Genomic DNA, 22448 nt, shown 5'->3' on the forward strand with positions numbered 1-22448 from the left:
TGTAGAGGGTGTGGCAACGCACTGTACCAGTGCATGCTCCCCAACTTGACTTGACTTTACTTTTTTCAGTTAAAACTTTTTTGCAAGCTCTTTTAACATGAGTTTTGGATAGCATTTTGGGTTTTAATGGTAGGATGTTCATGACTTCTGGCAAAAATGTTCATTCTGTATTTTGACTATGTTTTTCTTTTAACATTTTCTTAACCATTCTCTTTTTCCTTTTTTTCTATACTCTAATAACAGGTTTATAATTTACAAATGTACCATTATTATGCATTAATTGTAAATATATGTAAGCACACTAAACCTACGCTCACTGAGGTGGACAATATAAGAATAAACTGATATGAATGGATTAGATTCCTTTGAATAAAGCTGATAAAGCTTTTCACTTGTACCACTTGTTTAAATTGACGCAGCAAGCCCCCTTCACCAAAACCTTTTGGAAAGACATTTACTTATGTACTTTACTGTAGACGCTGAAATTTTCTGAAGTTTTCTGAAATTTGTTTTCCCCATTTTATGTCTCATAATTATTGTGATGAAAGAGCACATGAATGTGACTTAATTAAAACAGACCATAATTCACTACAGTCTACCAGTAAGATTGTAAATAATATAGTTTGTAAATAAATGTAACTATTAAAATGTAGTCACCACAAAATAATATTCTTTTGCTGTATGTGTAACCTCTTGATAATCTCTGACATACATCTACCTGATGGTCCACCTGATACTACTCTACACTCAACATATTAAAAAAACTGCAGGCCCTGACTTTATTTCCTCTCCCACACTCATGCACTGTGTAGACCAGTTGCCTACAGTATTTGCAGACATTTTCAACCAATCTCTGGATCTCTGCACTGTTCCTTCCTGCTTCAAGATCTCCACCATCATTCCAGCAGCAAAAAAATCAAAGGTCACAGGGCTAAATGAGCTTCAACCTCTGTGGTAATGAAGACTTTTGAACATCTTATTCCGATTTACATCAAGAATGCTACAAAAGGTACAGAAAGATACAGAACTAACCGGTTTGTGGATGATGCAGTGATTTTATAACTGAGATTATTTACCAACACCTTGATAAGCCAGGTGTTGTGACACACGCGTGTTTAGGAGACAACTAAAGGGCTTGAATAGATGTAATTCCACGCTGGGCCAGGGGGTGGCGAAGTGTACTAATTCTCACTCTCAATCCCTTGCAGACCATTCTTGGGAAATCCCGCCTGTTTCTGGGGCAGCTAATGACATCACTTCCAGTTCCGGACCTGATGACATCACTTCCTTTACTGGCCTTTAAAGCCGCCATCTTGCTTCCAGTATATCAATTCTGTTTTGGACTCAGTTGTGTGAACATGTCTGTTCTTGCTAATCATTTTTGCAGCCAGGAAATATTATACGGGTGGCTGCCCCAAACCTTCTCAATGTCTTTTTGTCATTCTTGTGACAGGGTATATGTAAGGATTTTGTTTGTGGACTTTAGCTAAGGTTTCAATACAATCATCCCAGAGATCTTAGATAAGAAACTAACCCAGTTCAATCAGCCTAGTTCAATCTGCCATTGGAACACAGACTGTCCTACAGATAGGAAACCGTATGTGCAGTTGGGCACACACATGTATGACCCATTAAGCCTTAGTACTGGTGCACCGCAGAGATGTGTCCTTTCCCCACTACTCTTCTCACTTTATACAAATGATTGTACCTCTGGAGATTCGTCTGTTAATCATCTTAAATTTGCAGATGACATACCACTAATAAGCCTTGTTTCAAGCAATGATAAACACACAAAAAGACAGGTGGAAATTCAGACATTGTGATGTAGCCATTATAATTTGGACCTTAACGTTCAAAAAACACAGAAGATGATAATAGATTTCAGGGAACACCTGCTCATCTGTCACTTGCTATAAAAGGCTCCGTCGTTGGGAAGACAGAACCACGTAAGTTTCTGGGAACTGTGCTGTCACAAAACCTTAAATAGCACAATAACATTGCATACAATATTAAGAAAGTCAATCAGAGAATGTTCCTTTTGTGTCAGCTGAGGAAATGCAATCTTCCTCAATAAACATTGGTCCAATTCTACACAGCCATCAGCAAATCAATTCTAATCTCATCTATAACTGACTGGTTTGGTGCTGCTTCTGTTCAGGCTAAGGCTAATCTGCAATACATCATCAAAGCCTGTGAAAGGATCATAGGCTATTCCCACATACTGAAGTTCTATATGAGTCCATGGTAAGAAGGTGGGCTGCAAATATCATTGCTGATCCGAATCACCCAGGGCATCACCTGTTCCAAAGACATCCCTCTGGCAAACGTCTTCATGCAGTGAAAGCTAAAACAACTTGTCACCTAAACAGTTTTTTTCCGTGTGCAGTTATTCTTACTAATCAACCCAGCCACAGGGAATGCAAAAACCAGTGTGTTTCTTCATGCCGGTCCCAAGCCCAAGTAAATGGGGAGGGTTACATCAGGAAGGGCATCCAGTGTAAAATTTTGCCAGATCAACATGCGGACAACAATACAAATTTCCATTCCGGATTGGTCGAGTCCCGGGTTAACAATGACTGCCAACCAGTATCATAAGCCAAAAGTGTGCTGGTGGGAATTGGGCTACTGTTGGCCAAAGAAGGAGAAGAACAGGGGGGAGATGTGTCCGGAGGAAAGAGGAGAGGAGGAAGGTAAAGACAGTGGAACTGAGGGTAAGAACTTTGAATGTTGGCAGTATGACTGGTAAGGGGAGAGAGTTAGCCAATATGATGGAGAGAAGGAAGGTTGATATATTGTGCATGCAAGAGACTAAGTGGCAGGGGAGTAAGGCCAGGTGGATTGGAGGTGGATTCAAATTGTTCTAAAATGGTGTGGATGGGAGGATAAATGGGGTAGGGATTATTCTGAAGGAACAGTATGTCAAGAGTGTTTTGGAGGTGAAAAGAGTGTCAGACAGAGTAATGATTATGAAGCTGGAAATTGGAGGTGTGATGATGAATGTTGTTAGTGCATATGCCTCTTAAATTGGGTGTGCGATGGATGAGAAAGATTTCTGGAGTGAGTTGGATGAAGTGATGGACAATGTACCCAATGAACTGAAAGTGGTGATTGGAGCAGATTTCAGTGGACATGTTGGTGAAGGGAACAGAGGAGACAAAGAGGTGATGGGTAGGTATGGTGTCAAGGGAGAGGAATGAAGAAGGTCAGATGATAGTGGAATCTGTAAAAAGGATGGGCATGGCTGAAATTAATACGTATTTTAAGAAGAGGGAGGAACATAGAGTGACGTAAAAGAGTGGAGGAAGATGCACACCGGTAGATTATATCCTATGCAGAAGAGTCAATCTGAAGGAGATTAAAGACTACAAAGTGGTAGCAGGGGAAATTGTAGTTTGACGGCATAGGATGGTGGTCTGTTGGATGACGCTGGAGATCAAGAAGAGGAGGAGAGTGAGGGCAGAGCCAAGGATCAAATAATGGAAGTGTGACAGTGGTGAGGTCTGCGGTAGGAAGTGACGGATGCATTCAAGGTGGAGGTGGGATTACATCAGGGATCAGCTCTTATTTGCAATGGTGATGTACAGGTTGACAGATGAGATTAAACAGGAGTCCCCTTGGACTATGATGTTTGCTGATGACATTGTGATCTGTAGCGAGAGTAGGGAGTAGGTTGAAGAGACCCTGAAGAGGTGGAGATATGCTCTAGAGATAAGAGAAATGAAGGTCAGTCGGAACAAGACAGAATACATGTGTGTGAATGAGAGGAAGGTCAGTGGAATGATGAGGATGCAGGGAGTAGAGTTGGCAAAGGTGGATGAATTTAAATACTTGAGATCAACAGTACAGGGTAATGGGGATTGTGGAAGAGAGGCGAAAAAGAGAGTGCAGGCAGGGTGGAATGGGTGGAGAAGAGTGTCAGGAGAAATTTGTGACAGACTGTTATCAGCAACAGTGAAAGGGAAGATCTACAGGAAGTTAGTGAGACCAGCTTTGTTATATGGGTTGGAGACAGTGTCATTGACCAGAAAACAGGAGACAGAGCTGGAGGTGGCAGAGTTAAAGATGCTAAGATTTACACTGGGTATGACGAGGATGGACAGGATTAGAAATGAGTACATTAGAGGGTCGGGTCAATTGGGAGACAAAGTTAGAGAGGTGAGATTGTGTTGGTTTGGACATGTGCAGAGGAAAGATGCTGGGTATATTGGGAAAAGGATGTTAAAGACAGAGCTGCCAGGCAAGAGGAAAAGAGGAAGGCCTAAGAAATGATTTATGGATATGGTGAGATAGGACATGCGGGTGATGGGTGTGACAGAGCAAGATTCAGAAGACAAGAAGATATGGAACAAGATGATCTGCTGTGGCAACCCCTAATGAGAGCAGCCAAAAGAAGAAGAAGAAGAAGAAGAAGAAGAAGTAATTCTTACTAATGAGGTCTGAGCTCCTACTCAGTATTATGTACCTGTATACCTGCACACTAGACTGCCTGGACATTTTAATCCTAGTATCTCATTATTTTTTGCATTGCCCTTGTATGGTGCATCATATTTTATCACTTTATATTTTATCTTCTTATAGTTATCTTTTGTATTCTGTGTTGCCTTTGTATGTTGCACCAATACTATCAAGATAAATTCCTATTGTACCTGGCCAATAAAGTGAATTGTGATTCTGATTAGCTGTAAAGATGTAAATAAAAGCTCTTGAAATGTATAGCTGATTAAAAGATAAAAACTGTTAGTACTAAAGCCCCAACCCCTCCTGCTCCCTACATTTAAACACAATGCACTTTACAGAGAAAACAAGATGTCAGTATAGCTTCTCTGCCAGGTTGATCCCATGAATCAAATTTGGACAAAGGGATCAAATTAATTATAACAAAGCAACCTCTGACTGACCAAGTAAAAAGGTTTGTGTAATACGTCCTCTATTGTCATCTTCTTTCACTCTAAAGATGCACATGATGAGAAGCAATATAATAAGTGATCCCACACTGGCACGTTTAATAGTGCAAGTATATCAGCATGGATGGCAAATTGTGATTACGTACTCTTTTCCAGTCACATTTGCTGGTTAGAAAGAAATTATCAATTTTTAGAGTATTTGGCTATTCTTATTCACCTTTTGTCCAACTGTCTTGGCTTCATTTGTACAAGTCAACTGAAAAACAGGCTCAATATTCAGAGCATACATAACAGCATCATAGACCCCCTCCCCCCTGTTAGAAAAACAGAAACAGACATAAGCATCAGAAACATTGCGGGCCCCTATGCTCCTGGGGCCCCCGGCCAGTGCCCATTGTGCCCATACGTTAAGATATTAAGTGTGTGTTTTAAAGATAAGTTATGTGGAGTTGTTACTGCTCTCCTCATTAAAAGTACTTTGTGCAGAAACCGTATGTAAGGTAAATTTCACCAAAATACATTTTTAAAGCCTTTGGGACTACATGTAACTGCATGAATAGATTGCTTTTAGTCTATTTCTGCTTTTGTTTCTACTGATGAACATTAGAACACTCTAGACGAGAACAGGCCATTCAGCACAACAAAGCTCGGCAGTCCTATCCACTTATTTCTTCCAAGAAAACATCAAGTCGAGTTTTGAAAGTCCCTAACGTCTTACTGTCTACCACACTACTTGGTAGCTTATTCCAAGTGTCTATTGTTCTTTGTGCAAAGAAAACCTTCTAATGTTTGTGCGAAATTTACTCTTAACAAGTTTCCAACTGTGTCCTTGTGTTCTTGATGAACTCATTTTAAAATAACACTCACAATCCAATGTACTAATTCCCTTCATAATTTTAAACACTTCAATCATGTCACCTCTTAATCTTCTTTTGCTTAAACTGTATAGCCTCAGCTCTTTTAATCTTTCCTCATAATTCAACCCCTGTAGCCCTGGAATCAGCCTAGTCGCTCTTCTCTGGACCTTTTCTAGTGCTGCTATGTCCTTTTTGTAGCCTGGAGACCAAAACTGCACACAGTACTCAAGATGAGGCCTCACCAGTGCATTATAAAGGTTGAGCATAACCTCCTTGGACTTGTACCCCACACATCGTGTTATATATCCTAACATTCTGTTAGCCTTCTTAATGGCTTCTAAACACTGTCGGGAAGTCGATAGCTTAGAGTCCATTATGACTCCTAAATCCTTCTCATAAGGTGTACTCTCGATTTTCCGACCGCCCATTGTGTATTCAAACTCAACATTTTTACTTCCTATGTGTAATACTTTACATGGAAGGAGAAATAAGATTATTGTCAAGTAGGAAGCAAAGGCAGAGATAAAGAAAACTTTAGTGAGACCAAGATAATGGAGTGTATATTGTGGGCATTTTAAGAAAAGAGGTGTCAGAACTTTATTGAATTTGGATGACAATATGATGAGCACAATAAATAATGTTTATTATTATATAAAACAGTTGTCAATGTCAGTAATCTCTATCTGTTTTAATCATTAAATCCATTTATGTTATTGCTTACAGCTGGGCTGCTTTTTCTGCTTACAGGTGGTGTGTGCAGAGTTGCGTGCTGTTCACCTTGCTAGTTTTTGAAAAAAAAAGTGAGTTTTTAAATCTCTATTTCTAAAACCAAAGCATTTGTGCTTTTACATTTTTCTCTCTGGCTTCCTACTAGAACACAACAAAAGGGCAGTGATGAAAGAAAAAGGCATCCTAATAGAAAACAGGAAAGCACATTCAGTACATACGAAAAACCCACCTCCTAATATTTAAGCACCAATCAGCTACATAAACATATGTCTGTTGCTAGCATATATCCAAAAGCCCAGTGCAGCTCATGTGAACTTCCACTGCTCGACAGAACATGTAAAACTTGATTGAAAATTAAATCTGCCAAATTTGACCTGCTGTTTCTGACACTAAGTTCACAAGTCCATGTACATGTTTCTAATTTTTATATAAAATTTTTTTTACCAAATTTCTAGAATTTTAGCATGCCTAGCTGCTTTAAAAATAAAACATTGACATAACTTCTCTTAGTTCATACCTGAGATGTAAAATACGATAATTTTTAAGGCAAATACTGATAAAAAATAAAAGCCACTAATACTGTAAATATAAGATTTAGAATACAGAAATAAGCAAGTTTGGAAATATGGAATATTGTAATACTTCTATACAGTTACACGAATCCATCTGGATCTGGTATTAAAATTCATTAATGCTTCATTTTAGTTGTCAGTTTCGCAAATAATATATTACAAAAAATAACTGAAGCATGTGTGAATATAAATATATTTCATTATTTTAACAAAGATTAAGTACATACTTTCTCTGCCAATAAGATTTGTTCCTGATAAAACTTTTTTGATTGCATTTCAACTTGAAAAAAAAACACATATTTAGCTGATTTATCTGGAGAAAAAGTGAATGAAAGGGTAACTATTTTGACCAATGATACATTATACAGTATACAAACTAGAAAAACGTCCATTTATGCCACTTCTGACAAAATTGACAAGATGAAATTTTAAGTTAAAAGGTCATCTGTTCAACTAACAGGAAAGAAAAGAAACAAATGAAACATAGGTCATAGCACCCTGGTTATTCATCTTGTGACTATATAATGATGATATACTGTACATGATTATTTGTATAGACTCTGAAATGCACTGAAAGAAAATACATTTTAAAAAGTATTCACGGTCAAAAAAAATATAAATAAACAGTTATTATTATCAATTCAGGTTATATTATTATACAGCAAAAGTTATGTTGAGTTCAAATCACCATAAGGAAGATTTGGAAACTTCAATACACTTAACTCCTATAGCCTCCTAAAGTTTGGAGCTATATCTTGTTACCTTAAGAGGGCCACATTCCAGAAAAAGGACAACAGCAGCCCCTGTAGCTGAAAAGTTTTTTTGCAGGCTCCACTTGCTTTGCATAGCAAGGCAGCAGATGGTTCGGGTCATAGCCAGAGCAAAAGTTACCCAATTACTGTCACAACTCCTTTGCAAGCATTACTCCTCCATTAGAACTAAGAAAATGTTAAGATGGGTCAATTTCTGTGAGTCACTACAAAGAGTGTAAAACAAAGGAAAATGCATGCAGCATTTATTGAAACACTATAATAAGTCCATGTACATTGAATATAGATTTACATTCAGTTAAATAACTTAAAATTCATCATACCTCATATTTCTTATTGATACCAATTACACTGACCCACACTTGCAAGATTCTGCATTGAACTGCATTGTATTCACAGCCACAGTTATAAAAGCATTTTGAAACAGAGTATATTTCACCATTTCCTATTAAACTTTTGATTTTAAATATCTGGCTATTTCTGTGCTAACCCCTACTCTCTCTTCCGTTTCCTTTTCCGGTATCCTTTTGGTGGTGGCTCAATGTTCCAACAATGATGGATAGATTAAAAGCCAGAAGTCTGTATGACCATCAACATCAAGTGACTCCGTGAGAACCCTAACTACAAAGAGGACTATTTCATTTATGTTAGGTAGAATGCCTAGAGGGACTGGGCAGTCCCGTGGCCTGGAACCCCTGCAGATTTTTTTTTTCTCCAGCTGTCTGGAGTTTTTTTCTGTTTTTCTGTCCACCCTGGCCATCGAACCTTACTCCTTTTCTATGTTAACTAATGTTGTCTTATTTTAATTTCTTATTTTGTCTTTTATTTTTCTTTTCTTCAGTATGTAAAGCACTTTGAGCTACTTTTTGTATGAAAATGTGCAATATAAATAAATGTTGTTGTTGTTGTTAAGATGTGTTCCTATACTGATGAACTGTTTAATACTTATGAATCATGCAGATGAACTTTACTGTTAAAATAACAGACAGCCAAAAGGGCTTGGCAGCTTTGCAAGACTTTCTCATCCTTATAACTGTTCATTAATTTGACATCAATATGTCAATGAGCATTTAAACTACTAAGTCATCCTTATAGGACCAATGAAATATCTCTTCTTAAAAATTCTCATCTTAAACCAAGCATGCTTTATGACTAAGGTCAGGTGTTGGTCAAAGAAAATAATCTAAACAGTCACATTAATAATCTTCTAGAAGAAAATCCGGACAACTAAAATAATAATGAAATAATGACATTACAGGACACTGTCAGCAACTAGGTTGCATTAAATAATGTCTCATACACTTAATTACAGGACTTTATATCTTCATCATATTTAAGAAATAAAACAACAGAATACTACAATATACTGTAAATTAAAATGTTATTGAGAATGATTTCACATACAGTAATTAGATTTTGCCAAAAAATCTTGAAAATTTGAAATTACTAACACAAATTTGTGCTGGATTGAGTAATTTCAACTACAACCCAAAAGAAAGAGAATCTGTCAGTCACCTTATGTTCAGTAAAACCAAACACATGATATAGCTGCATGTTTCCTTATGACCTCATTGTTTCATAAGCTTTATGATTACTACAAAATGACAATTTGTTTTCTGTTTAAGCATACCAAGAATATAACATAATATTCTCAAATTTGCTTGATCCAATTCAGGGTCACAAAGGTGCAAAATAACAATTTGTTAGAACGAAACTTTCACCCATTCTATTGTAGATTCTAGTCCATTGCAGAAGCCATTGATGCACACATCCATACTCACCCAGTCTAGGATTTCCAATCAATCTGACCAGCATGTTTTGAGAATGTGGGGGGAAAATCCCATGCAGACATAGGGAGATGTTGCAAAATACATATAGAAAATAATTAGTTGGGAGGACTGCAACCAAAACACTGGTTCTGCAGGGTGTCACCCACTGTGCCACCTGGCTATCTAAATATGTGATAAAATGTCCACATCTCTTATCTGAAGATACTTAATGGTGATAACACGTTAATTAACTTGCAAGAAAACACAACCCTGCGGTGGGCTGGCACCCTGCCTGGGGTTTGTTTCCTGCCTTGCACCCTGTGTTGGCTGAGATTGGCTCCAGCAGACGCCCATGACCCTGTAATTGGGATATAGCAGGTTGGATAATGGATGGATGTATGAAAACACAACCATGCAAAATACACATAAATATAGACTACTGGCATAATAAAGGACTTTAGTCGCCAACACAACAAATGTTTGAGGTGAGTGCCAGTGTACAAATGGAATGGTCAAAAATCACATCAAAAGCAGGGCAGCAAGGAATCACACTGAGGAAGCAGCAAAGTGTGACATGAAAGATTTATCAACGAGTCCTGACTTTTGTGATGTTTATACATTTTTCACATTGCGAATGTAAATGTAATTGTGATGATCATAGACAGGTAACAAACATTATGTGTGACAACAATAAATGTAAAAAATGGTCATTTACTGTATGTCCCTTCTTGACATTCTAAACTGACTTGCAAAACACTAGGTGAAAGGTATATAGGCAATTTGATGTATACATTTTCTAAAGGAAACATATACCTGAATTAAGGATCCATTCAACCAATTCTATATTTTTTTTCTCAAGGAGAGGGATGTTCTTGTAAATTTCTTAATTATTATGCAACAACCAGTGATCTCCAAAACATTGGAAAACTAACATTTTAATCACTAGTAGCTAATCTTCTTCTACCACTACAGGAGCTGAGTGAACCAACAGAATCTGACACAACTTGAGAATCACAGGGTATCACAGGGAACACTCATGCACACAATCTCACTTAGGTATTAGACCTAGTTCAAATCCTCTAAATTAATGCAACCAGTGCAACTTTGGGATGTGTGAAACAACTGAACCACTCCAAAAATACACATAAACACACATAGTGTCATACTGACACTTCCTGGGTAGAAAATAATGTAGAATCTAGGTTTATGGAGCAAAGAGAAAGCAGTACTAGTCACAATACCAATACAAAACAGAAGTATTATTTAAAAAAATAAATAAAAGGACATATGATAGTCAGAAGTGGTTATGATACATAAGTATTGCACAACTACAGTGTGTCAGTCTGTCTAACTAAAAGATGATAGAACTCATAAGAGTCTTAACAGGTAAGCAAACAAATGCAAGTAATAATAAATTAGATTATGGGATTTTTTTTCTTCTTTCATTGTTAAAAAATGACAATGAGCAGAATCATTGCTAAAAACATTTCTATTAATATGGATTTCTTTAGCTAGACTTAAAATGCTGAACAATATATCCCATTTACCCAATGTCAAATTATACATTAACAAATGACTTTCACAAAGATTACGTTGGGGAGTCTACGCCAATGAGTACATTCAGACAAAGGAAGGGGTACAGCCTAGTGGTTAAACTGAGATTCAGCAGCTTTGACATGCTAATTGAACTTCTTGAAGAAGTCTTCGAAGCAATAAGCAGAATGAATACTAACAACATATCGATTAATGTGCCTTTCTCCAACCAACCTTAAAATAGTGAACAATGTTTGTATATTAAAAATATACATTACCATTGAAAAATTGCAAAATAACAAACATTTTTCTGATCCCACTCAGACTCATTAGCATAAGGCCTCTGCATGTCACCCTAGATTAATTTATAACTATTCAAAATTTTACATCAGTTAACCCTAAACTTCCTCAGTGATGTATAAGGCCTTTAGTCTGAGGATGAAAAGTTATTGGTGAGCAAAAAGGGTTCTAATATGAGAATAAAATGTGTTTACCTGTAAAGCTTCACACTCTTTTTCCCCCATTGCCTTACAGGGGAAGTGTAAGAGTTACCAAAAATTGTTTTCTTTGGATGAAGTGGTTTTGATAAATCTTGCAGAGATCCTCTTCAGTGTTGCTTTTGTCACTTCCTCAAATGAAGTTGGTTATATCCTTCATAATAAAATTCTTCAAAGTCACAGTATTTCTGAATAGTGGAGAAAAGAATAGGTACAAAAATAAATAAAAATCAAGAATAAGGTTAAATCCCTTTTTCCAGATAGAAAAATACTAAATGCCAACTGCCAGCATACCAAATTAGTAAGTGAGTCTGTCGTGGGCTTCCATTGTTCACATATTGTTAGTTTACAATTACCAAAATAACTAGCACAGGTAATATGTATTGTATATGCCACCTTCCTATAGTGCATACAACTACAATCGCATGGTTCCTTGCAAGTACAGAGGTACCTTGGAACATAAACTTGATCAATTCCAGAAGGCTGGCCGAGTTTTGATTTGCTTGAAATTCAAATTGAAATTTCCTGTAAGAAATGTAAATAGGATTGATCTGTTCTAGACCCCAAATTATTAGTTATGTACTGTACATATAGGGGTATAATAAGCAATGATAAATATTTTCAAATCATTGAAGTTAATGCACAGAAGAGATAAAACACATAAAACAAATAGAAATGTATCAAACTTCATATATCAACCTTACTTTTTGTAAGTGATTACTGTCTGCTGCTGTTTGTTTCTGGTGGATCCACACTAACAGTAACTTTTCTACTTCTGTTTCGATAATGTTTTGACACCTTTTCCAACAATAGCACCTTTAGTTGTGTCTTTATTTTATCAAAAATGTGCTTATCATCAACTTGGCCATCCAATAATCTTCCACGAGAGCTGACACACGTGACCACTTTCATGTTTCATTATTATTTCCTTTTTACCTCAATTGTAACACATACAAGCTTCCTCTTCACTTTACTACTCTCACTACTAACTTTTTTAGGGCCATGGTAATTACTGTCAACAGGACGAATGCCAAAAAAAAGCAAAAAAACAAGTTCAATTAGACATTTTCAGAACGTATTTATAACAGGAGATCTGTGGCAATATTGAGGCTGTGTCATAGGCACATACAGTACAGCATACATAGGCATGTTTGACTTTCTCTCGACTCCTCCCGGCCGTGCCATGAACTGTACAAGTTTTAGCAGGGTGTTTCTGTTCTGAGTTTTTGGAAAAGTGTTTTTGGGTTGGGGACAAAAAAGTCAAATGACCTGTTCGTGTTCTGAATTGTAAGAATCTGTAGACATTATGTTCCAATGCTCTACTGTATAGACCTATGCTAAAACTACACATTTGTACACACACACATTACCAATTAAAAGTTTTAGAACACCCCGATTTTTTCAGAAGGTCAGTGGTCAAAGTAAGCAACTGCCACTTTGAGCTGTAAAGAAAAGACTGAGCTGTAACTAAAACTTGTTTTACTGTCTGGCAGTCTACTACTTACATTTGTACCATATCAGGCCATTCACTGGACTATACATTTTAATAAAATATATATATTGTCCTGCACACAAGCATGGAGAGTGTCTCATAGGCTGTGGTGAAATGAAACACGGGAAAGATTAATGAGGTTGTACATTTCAGCTTGAGGAGAAGTCCCTGGAAGAATTCTGACATCTATTGCACTTCATCGCCGCTAGCCCTGTCCCTTCCAGTTCAGTGGGTAAATCGGAGGTCAGTATTCATTGTAAACCAACTTTGAACAAGGACAGGGCTTCGTCATACAAAGCTTAAGGGCTTTTGACCCTGGCAATCAGACCTTTTATTTTGCAAAGAGTCCCAAGCCTTTTGTAGTTTCTTTGTGAATTCTTTACTACTGTATATATATTTTCTTTCCTTTTAATGTATCACTTTAACTGTGGTGATGTACAGTGCTGTGAAAGTGCTTGCCCCTTTCTTACATTCACTGTTTTGCATATGAATGGTTTTAGATCTTTAGACAAAATACAATAATAGAAAAACCCTGCCTCCATTTTGGAGTTGGCCCTAGCGGATCATCTTTTTCTATAATTGACTTGTCGGCCTATAGAATATTATTCCAAAAAACTTGGTAATTTCTTTGAAACGCAAGACTAACGCTGATACTACTCTGGAATAGCAGAGGTTTCCTCTGGCTACTATTTGATGATTCTCATTTTTACTCAGTCTGTCTTATTATGGAGATATGAACTATAAAGTTAGCCGAGGCTAGAGAGGACAGCAGTTTTTTGTAAGTTCTAATGGGATCCTCTTTAATTCCTTGAATGAGCCAACACGGTTTCCTTGGAATAATTTTTATTAGAAGATTCACCACTGTTCCAAACCTTCACCATTTGGCAATAATGACTTTCACTGTGATATGGTGAAATCCCGGAGTTGTAGAAATGGTTTTATAACACTTACCCAATTGGTACGTTTCAAAAACTTTGTTACTCATCTCTTCTTGAATTTCCATTGATCAAGGAATACTGTTCTTTTACAAACCTTGTGGTGACTAACCACTCTTATGGCAAGGGTCAATGTATGGTGAGGTTTAGATTCATAAGGGCCGGCTACAATCAGGGATGGCTGTGCTTAGTCAGTTTGATGTCTGTGAGTGACTATGAGGCAATTACCTTTTCACACAGACAACACAGGTGTTGGATAAAATTATTAGATTAGACAAACGTTATTAATCCAATAGGGAAATTCAGGTGCATACAGTAGAAAAAAAACATTAAAAATGAGGATACAGACTCAGAGGGTAAATACAGCCAATCAATTGCCTGGCTGCTTTTATTGAATGTTAATTTAGATTCCATGCATAATTATATTTCAGCAACAACACTTACTAATCAAATAGAAACCAGAAGAAGAAAGGCACTTTCTTCTTTAGTGCAATTAAAGAAAAAAAGGACATAATAAAAATAAGTGTTAACTAAGTATCAAAATTAAATAGAGAAGTTACATGATATTAGTTAAAGCTTCTGATTAACAATACATAAGGTTAATGAATATGTTTTAAGATAAAGTTAATTCATTTGCTTAGTTGTTTACTGACATATACAGTGTTATTCAGCAGAATGTATACTACTAAGATTAATGTCAATGGAATTGAATTTTTTGTTTGGTTGTTCACTGAGCGTATATTGTTAGTCAGCAGAAAATATATTTTTAAGGTTAGTGAAGGTTAATAGAAATTGATGTAATGGTTAGGAATGATCAGCAAAAAAAGTGTTCTTACCAGATTGGTTACTTAAGGAAGGAAAAACAAAAGTGTATAAAATATATAATATTTGAAGCTCACCTGCAGACAGGCTGAAGATATAGCTACCTGATGGATGCACAATTTCCAAAGAACAAACTGAAACATTGTAAGATAACTGTAAGTCCTATGGGTGTTGTGAATCTGAGTTTTTAGACATCCAGAATTCATTTTTATTTGTTTTGGTATCAATTTGATCAGTTTTTTTTTTTGTTAATACTATATTTACTATTATTGATTAGAGGTAGGAGTATGTCAGTAGGTGATTTATTTTAATAGAATAACTAAGAAAAATATTGATGGCAGAAAGTTATACTTGCACATCACTTCATTACCAGGAGTAACCTGTAGAATATACATAAGTGGAATGTACTTTTTTCAATTTAAACAAATGATGCAAATTTATATAAATAAACACTTTACTGCAAGCAGTAGCTTATAAATAACGAATAAGTAAAAAACTACAAAGTTGTAACTGTCTATAAAAATTAATTAGAACAAAAGTACAATCAGACATTTTAAAAAACTTGTGGCATCTGAACAGTCAGGCCGATGACACAGAAGTTATGGTCATCAATGGAGGAAAAGTTTTCAGTGTGACTGCAAGTTGCTCATATTTGAAAAACTTTACCACTACTTTTTCAAAGAAATGCGAGCAAATACAATCTTTTAAGGTTTCTGGCTCTCTTTTACCTTCTGTTTTGAAACCACAATGAGTCTATTCTGCAGAAGTTACATTGCCTTTGAAATAATATCCATTTTGTTTTTTATTATTCTTACATCAGGCCTCTAAAATGGGCAGCATCATTTTCCAAGGCAATTGTGCCAAAAGACTGCAACCATAACTAAAGGCAGAAGAATGTTATCCATTGAAATATGGATGCACCAAAATATTCACAGAAAAAATAAATAAATGATTTTAAATGGCATAACCGGTATTTGAGCAAATGAAAAAAGGTACAGAATGTTTTGGCCAAATATTTGACAATGTTTCCATTGCAGTGCTGTTTTGGTTATGAATGAGATTTTCAAGTGGCACTTCCCATTCTATAGGCAACAATGGAAAGATCAAACAACATTGTATTGTGGGGTGTGGATGCTAACTTTAGTGGATTCTACTGGTTTGTTTGGGAGGAACAACAGTATTGGTTATATGACATCACAGTATTCCACACCCTCACCTGCTTCTTGGTTAAAAATCAGATTATCATTTCATCATTTTCATCTTTTGGTCACACTTGTTCAGTATTATATATCTAATCTATGGCACTTCTTGTCATACAGGTTTCCTTCAACAGTTTGTGACAGCAAAAGACACATTAACATGGATGATTTTAGTATTTTTAATTTGGATGCAATTCTGGAAGAACACGCTCAAACGGAGTGTGAACACCTTGCTGGTTACACTCATACACACATATAGACACACATACATACACACAATGTCAATCTAAAAAAAAAAACAAACTTAAAATATGAAAGAGGTGATCATATAAATATGGCATATTACCAATTCTTTTCTTCTAGAATTTCTGAAGAACTTTGTAGTAATTAAATGGATAGTTTTAAGTAACAATGCTGAAGCTTCATCTCAAACGAATGGCACAATGCAACTTATTGGCACTTATGACACGGCAAGTAAATCAGTTTGCACTTTAAAAAAAAAATATTCTACTATAGAGTGAGCTAACTGACTTGAAAAGAAGATTCCTGTAATCTCAGTGGATATACAACTGATACTATCTAAGAGCATGGCATGACATTATTACACAAAAATTCTGCAACAGTCTAGTTTCTCTCTGATCATTCATAAACATGCATAGAAATATTTAACGAGAACAACAAAAGTGACTTGTTAGAAAGGAACAACAACTCTGTATTTGTGAAGTATTCTTACAAAATACTTCTAAAACTGTACTTGTTACAATAAATGTAGAGAAGATATTTTTGTTATCTACATGTTGCAAGGCTACATTCTTTTAGATGTGATAAAATCTCAGGGCAGCAAAACAATTTGAAAACAGAATTAAAGGTTATTTTAACATGTATGCTCAGGTAAATTCTTAAATTTATCATTATTAACCAATGCTATTTTAAGAATAGTCATGGGCAAAAATGGTTAGTCCTGACATGCCCCTTATTGGCATCTGATTCAAACAGACAACAATTTTTATTGTTTTTGCTTTCAAATTGATTAGTAACAGTAATAAACTAACATGGACCACATATTAAAGTTACAGATATCCAATGTTGCCAATTCTGAAATAGTGTTTCTTGGACAAAAAACATCGCCTTGACCTTAGCACCAGGACATACTGTAAATATTTTAAAAGTGTAAATATTTTAAAAGAGAGATCATGTTTCTGATAAAATGTTATCTCAAAGCTGGTAACATTTTTGGCAGCACCATTTATAAAGGGTGAATGACATGGACATAATGTTTCCACACATACACACCACTATGCCTATTTCATCATCATTTTCAAGGGTCAATTAAATACAAATTACCATATGTACAAAATAAAAACAAAAAATCAGAATTCATCTTTCTAACACAGATTCAACATTGAAATTAAAAGCAATCACAAATTAGCTTTTAAAATAACTAATAACACATAAAGCATCTAAGCATGTTCACATTAAATTAAATGAACAGTATTTTCATGATACCTGTAAATGGATGAATGTAGAAAATTATCTGTGTTTATTTAACTGAGTTAAACTGCAATGCAACATAGGAACCAGTATTAGTAATGAACAGATGATTACTAAAAGAAAGCACATAATATACAGAAGCTTATGTTAAATAAAAGTTTTGGAAATTGCATTAGGCAATGTTTTCCATAATATTTGTAGCCTAAAAAATATTTGGCAAGCTTTTATAAAGAAGTATACACTATTAATGTCAGAGAAGGAAATACACACAAAGTCCTGGTCCACTAAAGATAACGCCAACTTCTGAGTTTAATTTTTTTAGGATTTTGCTTGTTTTAGCATTATGAATACACAAAATGTTTAGTTTTCTTTTTTCATTGTTAAAAATACACTGTACAGCATATAACTTTCCAAAGTGAGCTGCATGGTGGCACAGTGGTTTGTTCATGTAAGGCTGATAATTGTCTACATGTGTACCTGTCGGCGAATGCTTGAAAAATGAGCACTGTGATGGTTGGTCTCCTATCCAAATTGGTATTTGTTGTATATGAAATACTTCCAAAGCAGTGCTGATTTTCTGTGACCATATACAGGTTTGAAAAATGGATGCACAAATGAATAGTATTATAGTATTCTCTTTTTAGAATATTGAGAATATAAATACATACTGTATTTTTAGTATATGTATTTATATTTGTCTGCACTAGCAATGTTCTAATGAGGTATTTTAAGGAGAACATTGATCACCGATTCCAGGTTACTAGAATTCGCCAATTTCCATTTGTTTTCTCTGTCCTTTTAATTTTTTATTTATTTATTTTTTTATACTAAGCTTTGTCATAGCCAGCTGTGTATAAGTCTTATGTTCTATATCAACGTGACATTTTTACAATTAACCTGCAGACCACAGGGCTATTTGTTAATTTTTAGTAATATTAAATTCGATAGGCTGATTGTTCAGTATCTATAAATTATACTAAAATTAATAAAATCACCTTAAGACATACTTTTTAAATAATAAAACATGCAAACAATATTTATACATAACACATGTACCATAAAAGAAAATATAATACTTGTCACAGTTACAGCCATAATTCTAATAAAATGCAAGGCTAACATGCAACATAGAAGACTAACATGCTTAAACAAATAATTCAACCAAACATTATATATTTTTATGTTACTTACCACTTTAGTTTATAGTGCTGACTGATAATAATTTTAATCACATGTTTTTGAAGAAAGTACAGTACATAATAATAATCTTTGCATTTATAAAGCGCTTTTCTCACTACTCAAGCTTTGTCAACTGCAGGTGTATAAGTCTTATGCTATAGTGCCCAACAGTGCAGAGTCCCTTTTGGCATTTACAATCAACCTGCAACCTTCCAATTGCCAGTGCAGATCCCTAGCCTCAGAGCCACCACTTCATCCAAGAGAAAAAGAAAAAAAATTGTCACACAACTTGCATTACATAACCCACATGTCCATTATCCATTCAAATGCTGAAGATCTATCTCTCCCATTCAAACACAATCTTTGTTATTTACATTTACTTAATCCAAGAAAAAACAAAATTATTTTTTTTTCTCAAAAAGGTCTAAACTCAAAGGAACATTTCTTAATGCCTGCTAAAAACCTGCCTCTCTTTCCTCCCACTCCAAGATCAACTAGGCAAACTGTGTATCTACAAATCCTCTCCATGCACAAAAATCACTCCTCAGGTTCCTTTTCTCAGTTTATTACTCCACTTTCTTTAATGTAAAAGCCAAGATGTCTTTACTCTCTCCTACAGTTTAACTATCTGCTCTTTTTTACAGGAAGTTACAGCACCAAAATGATACTCTGCTTAAAACTGTAATACTTTTTAATCAAGGAGTACTACAACTAAATTACCATGAAGCTAAAAAGGCAGATTATAAAAATATAGTTTTATGAGATCAGCTAATTCACCATGACTGATCAAGTTCTTGGGGGTGAAAATCAGACAATTTCTGACTGTTGGTGTTGTATTTCAGCCAGAGTTTCTCCCCTGGCTGGGTTCAAACTCTTGATTTTTAACTTTTTTGTTCATTGTTGACTCTTTGATTTATGTTTATGTTAGTTTTGTTTACTATATGCTTTATTCCATATGCTTGTGTTATGTTCCTTGTATTTAGTGGATGATTCCCCTAGCACCTGGCTATCACTGCAAGGGACTGCCCTAAGCCCTACAAAGGTGGGGTCAACCCAAAATTCCTCGGAGTTCATTTGAATGAACTTGGAAGTGGTGAGTTGTTGGATTTGTGATTATTTCTTGTATATTACTGGATTTTTGACCTTTATGCTATGTTTTTTGACCATTGGAATACTGTATTGGATCTTTGTTTGTTGTTGGATTGCCTTTATTGTTTAGGCAACTCCTTTTGCCTTTCTGCTCCTCTAAGTTGATTTTTGTATTACATAGCATTGTTGTATTAATAAATAATTTTCTTCATAAAGATTCTACATGGGCACTCTGTGTTACTTGCCGGGATTTTTGTGTTTTCTTCTCTAGTGGCCATTTCTGGAACTGTTTGGGTTTGTGTACTTTGGTACTCTTGAGTATGTAACACATGGGCGGTCAATCGGATCATCACTAAACTACACATTTAATAACTCAATATAGAAAAAATTTAGTTTAATTGTAGATTTATGTAATGTAGATAATGTAGAAGATGAAAGGGGAAAGTATAAACACAAATAATCAAAATAGTTTTCCTATAATAAGGCCTACCTAATACATAAAAAACAGATACTGCCAATGCTAAGGTATCTAAAGCATTTACTTCATCTTTTCATTGTTTGTCTCATTTATTACTACTACTTTCTACTACTACAACTGCAACTACTAGTATACTACTAGGACTTGGAAAAAGTAACAATCGTACAAATAAGCAAAATACATGTATATATCTAGCCAAGAAGCCAGAAACCAAATGTATATCTTCAAACTTGGACATTTTCTGACATTTGAAGCTGGTTTACATAGTGTTACGCTGATAACATTACACGGTACAGATTCTAGGAGAAACAGCATGACAGTAGACACCTACATCTTAGAAACTAAGCCACAACATGGCGTCATGTATAATGAAAACTAGATGGTGTTGAGATAACAATAAAATAAAAGTATAAAATCTTGGGAAAAATAGATCTCTGGAAAAACTAACATGACAATAACACTGAGTGTGCACTTGCAATGGCAACTTTTGAATCCTTGCTTTATACCAAGTACCCTGGGAAGGATATAGAGAGGGAGGTATATAAAAGATCCTAGGGGCAGTAAATCCTGTATTTAACAGGGATGGCTTAGCCTCCATCCCACCAGGGAACAGTAGCAGACATCTCACAGTTAGGTGCTGCAGGAGTGTACAAGAATATAGGTGTAATATATGTTCTTCAAACTAATAGATTTCACCTGGGAGGAGTTATACATGACATCCTGAGTGCCACTTACATTTGACAGGCCTGTTACTACAGAGCTGGTGTCCACTCAAGCACTCCTACTTGCAAGTGCTTTAGAGTAAACTGTGGCATGGGGAGAATGTGGTAACTGCACAGAGACTGTGTACAGTATATGATTCAAACCTAGAAGTCTGGAGCTGTGAATCTAAGGAACTAACCATTATGATGGTTAGTAGTGTGTTCATAGTTTAATATTTGCATAATATCATAGTAGGATAAAGTGGTGAGAAAACACAAATCATACTATACTTTTTCAGAGATGCTTTGTGGGAAAAAAACATATAGCATAACAGGACATTCTAAAACTTGCTTAAGCCTATTGCAACAGAATCAGGTGTAATATGGGGGTTGGGGGGGACTTGGACTGGATGGCATTCCATTGCAGAGTGCATTGTTGAACATAACCATTGCACAATCATTGACAATGGGTCAATTTAGAGTTACCAAGAAACCTTATACCTGAACACATACTTATACATCTTTGGGATATTGGAGGGAAAACCTCCAATACCTTCAGAAAAGACAATGTAGAAATGGTAAGAATATGAGACTGTACTGTGGTACAATTGACAATATGAACACTTCTAACTCTAAGACTGGATTTTCAGTTTGTTTTGAATATTGAAAACAGGACAGTATTAAGTATATTGTCATTTTTTCATTCAACAGAACACTTCTAATTTCTTTTATATCCTAATCAGTGCATTGAGACAGATTATGTGGTGGCTAATGGCTGTCCCCAAAAGGAAATACGACCAGTTTGTAAGCCTAGAATTGGACTTCCATACATGTTAAGTGGATTAGTCAAATTTGCACACAGTACAACAGCAATTCACTGTTCTCATTGTTCATATTCTCAGGAACAAAACTATTGAACAACACATTCAGGATTAATGTGTCATTTATTAATGACCAGATCACCTATCATGTAGCAACACTGTTGCATTATTTCAAGTTTAAAAAGTAAAAGCTATCTAATCATTCTACACATTTAATAAAATAGGGCTGCAATATTGGTCATACTGTAATGAAATTATAGAATGAGCTAATCAGCTAACTGCAGTGGATTAAATGTTAGCTCAGAGTCAGGTCACATTTTATGCATTATACAGCACAATCTAAACTGCTGAAAATCAATGGAAAACATTACCAAATATTCATAGAATGTATTTGTAAAACCTAGTATTTTAGTATTGGAAACTGTTAGTCAGTTATTTTATATTATAATTAATTCACTTATCTATAAAGAAGAGGTACGTAAAGTACAACATAGCTTTAGTAAGTCATCACCATAGTAATAAATAGCAAGATAATATTCCCATGAGTGGTGTGCAAAGACTCTATGTAAGGCCACCCATTTTAACACTTGGCATTACCTTGTGTCTTTCT

At 35.4% G+C, this 22448-nt stretch overlaps 1 protein-coding gene across 1 annotated transcript in view; it reads right to left on the reverse strand.

Moving 5' to 3' along the window:
* slc6a9 (solute carrier family 6 member 9) overlaps positions 1–22448 on the reverse strand; it is a 171570-nt gene that overhangs the window by 117153 nt on the left and 31969 nt on the right. Inside the window, exon 2 of the mRNA XM_039735996.1 lies at positions 11629–11819. Coding sequence (XP_039591930.1) covers positions 11629–11658 — 30 coding nt within the window. The 5' untranslated portion in view covers positions 11659–11819. The remainder of the gene's footprint in view (positions 1–11628; positions 11820–22448) is intronic.

Source organism: Polypterus senegalus, chromosome 14 (assembly GCF_016835505.1).
Source record: "Polypterus senegalus isolate Bchr_013 chromosome 14, ASM1683550v1, whole genome shotgun sequence".
Classification (NCBI taxonomy): Eukaryota; Metazoa; Chordata; class Cladistia; order Polypteriformes; family Polypteridae; genus Polypterus; species Polypterus senegalus.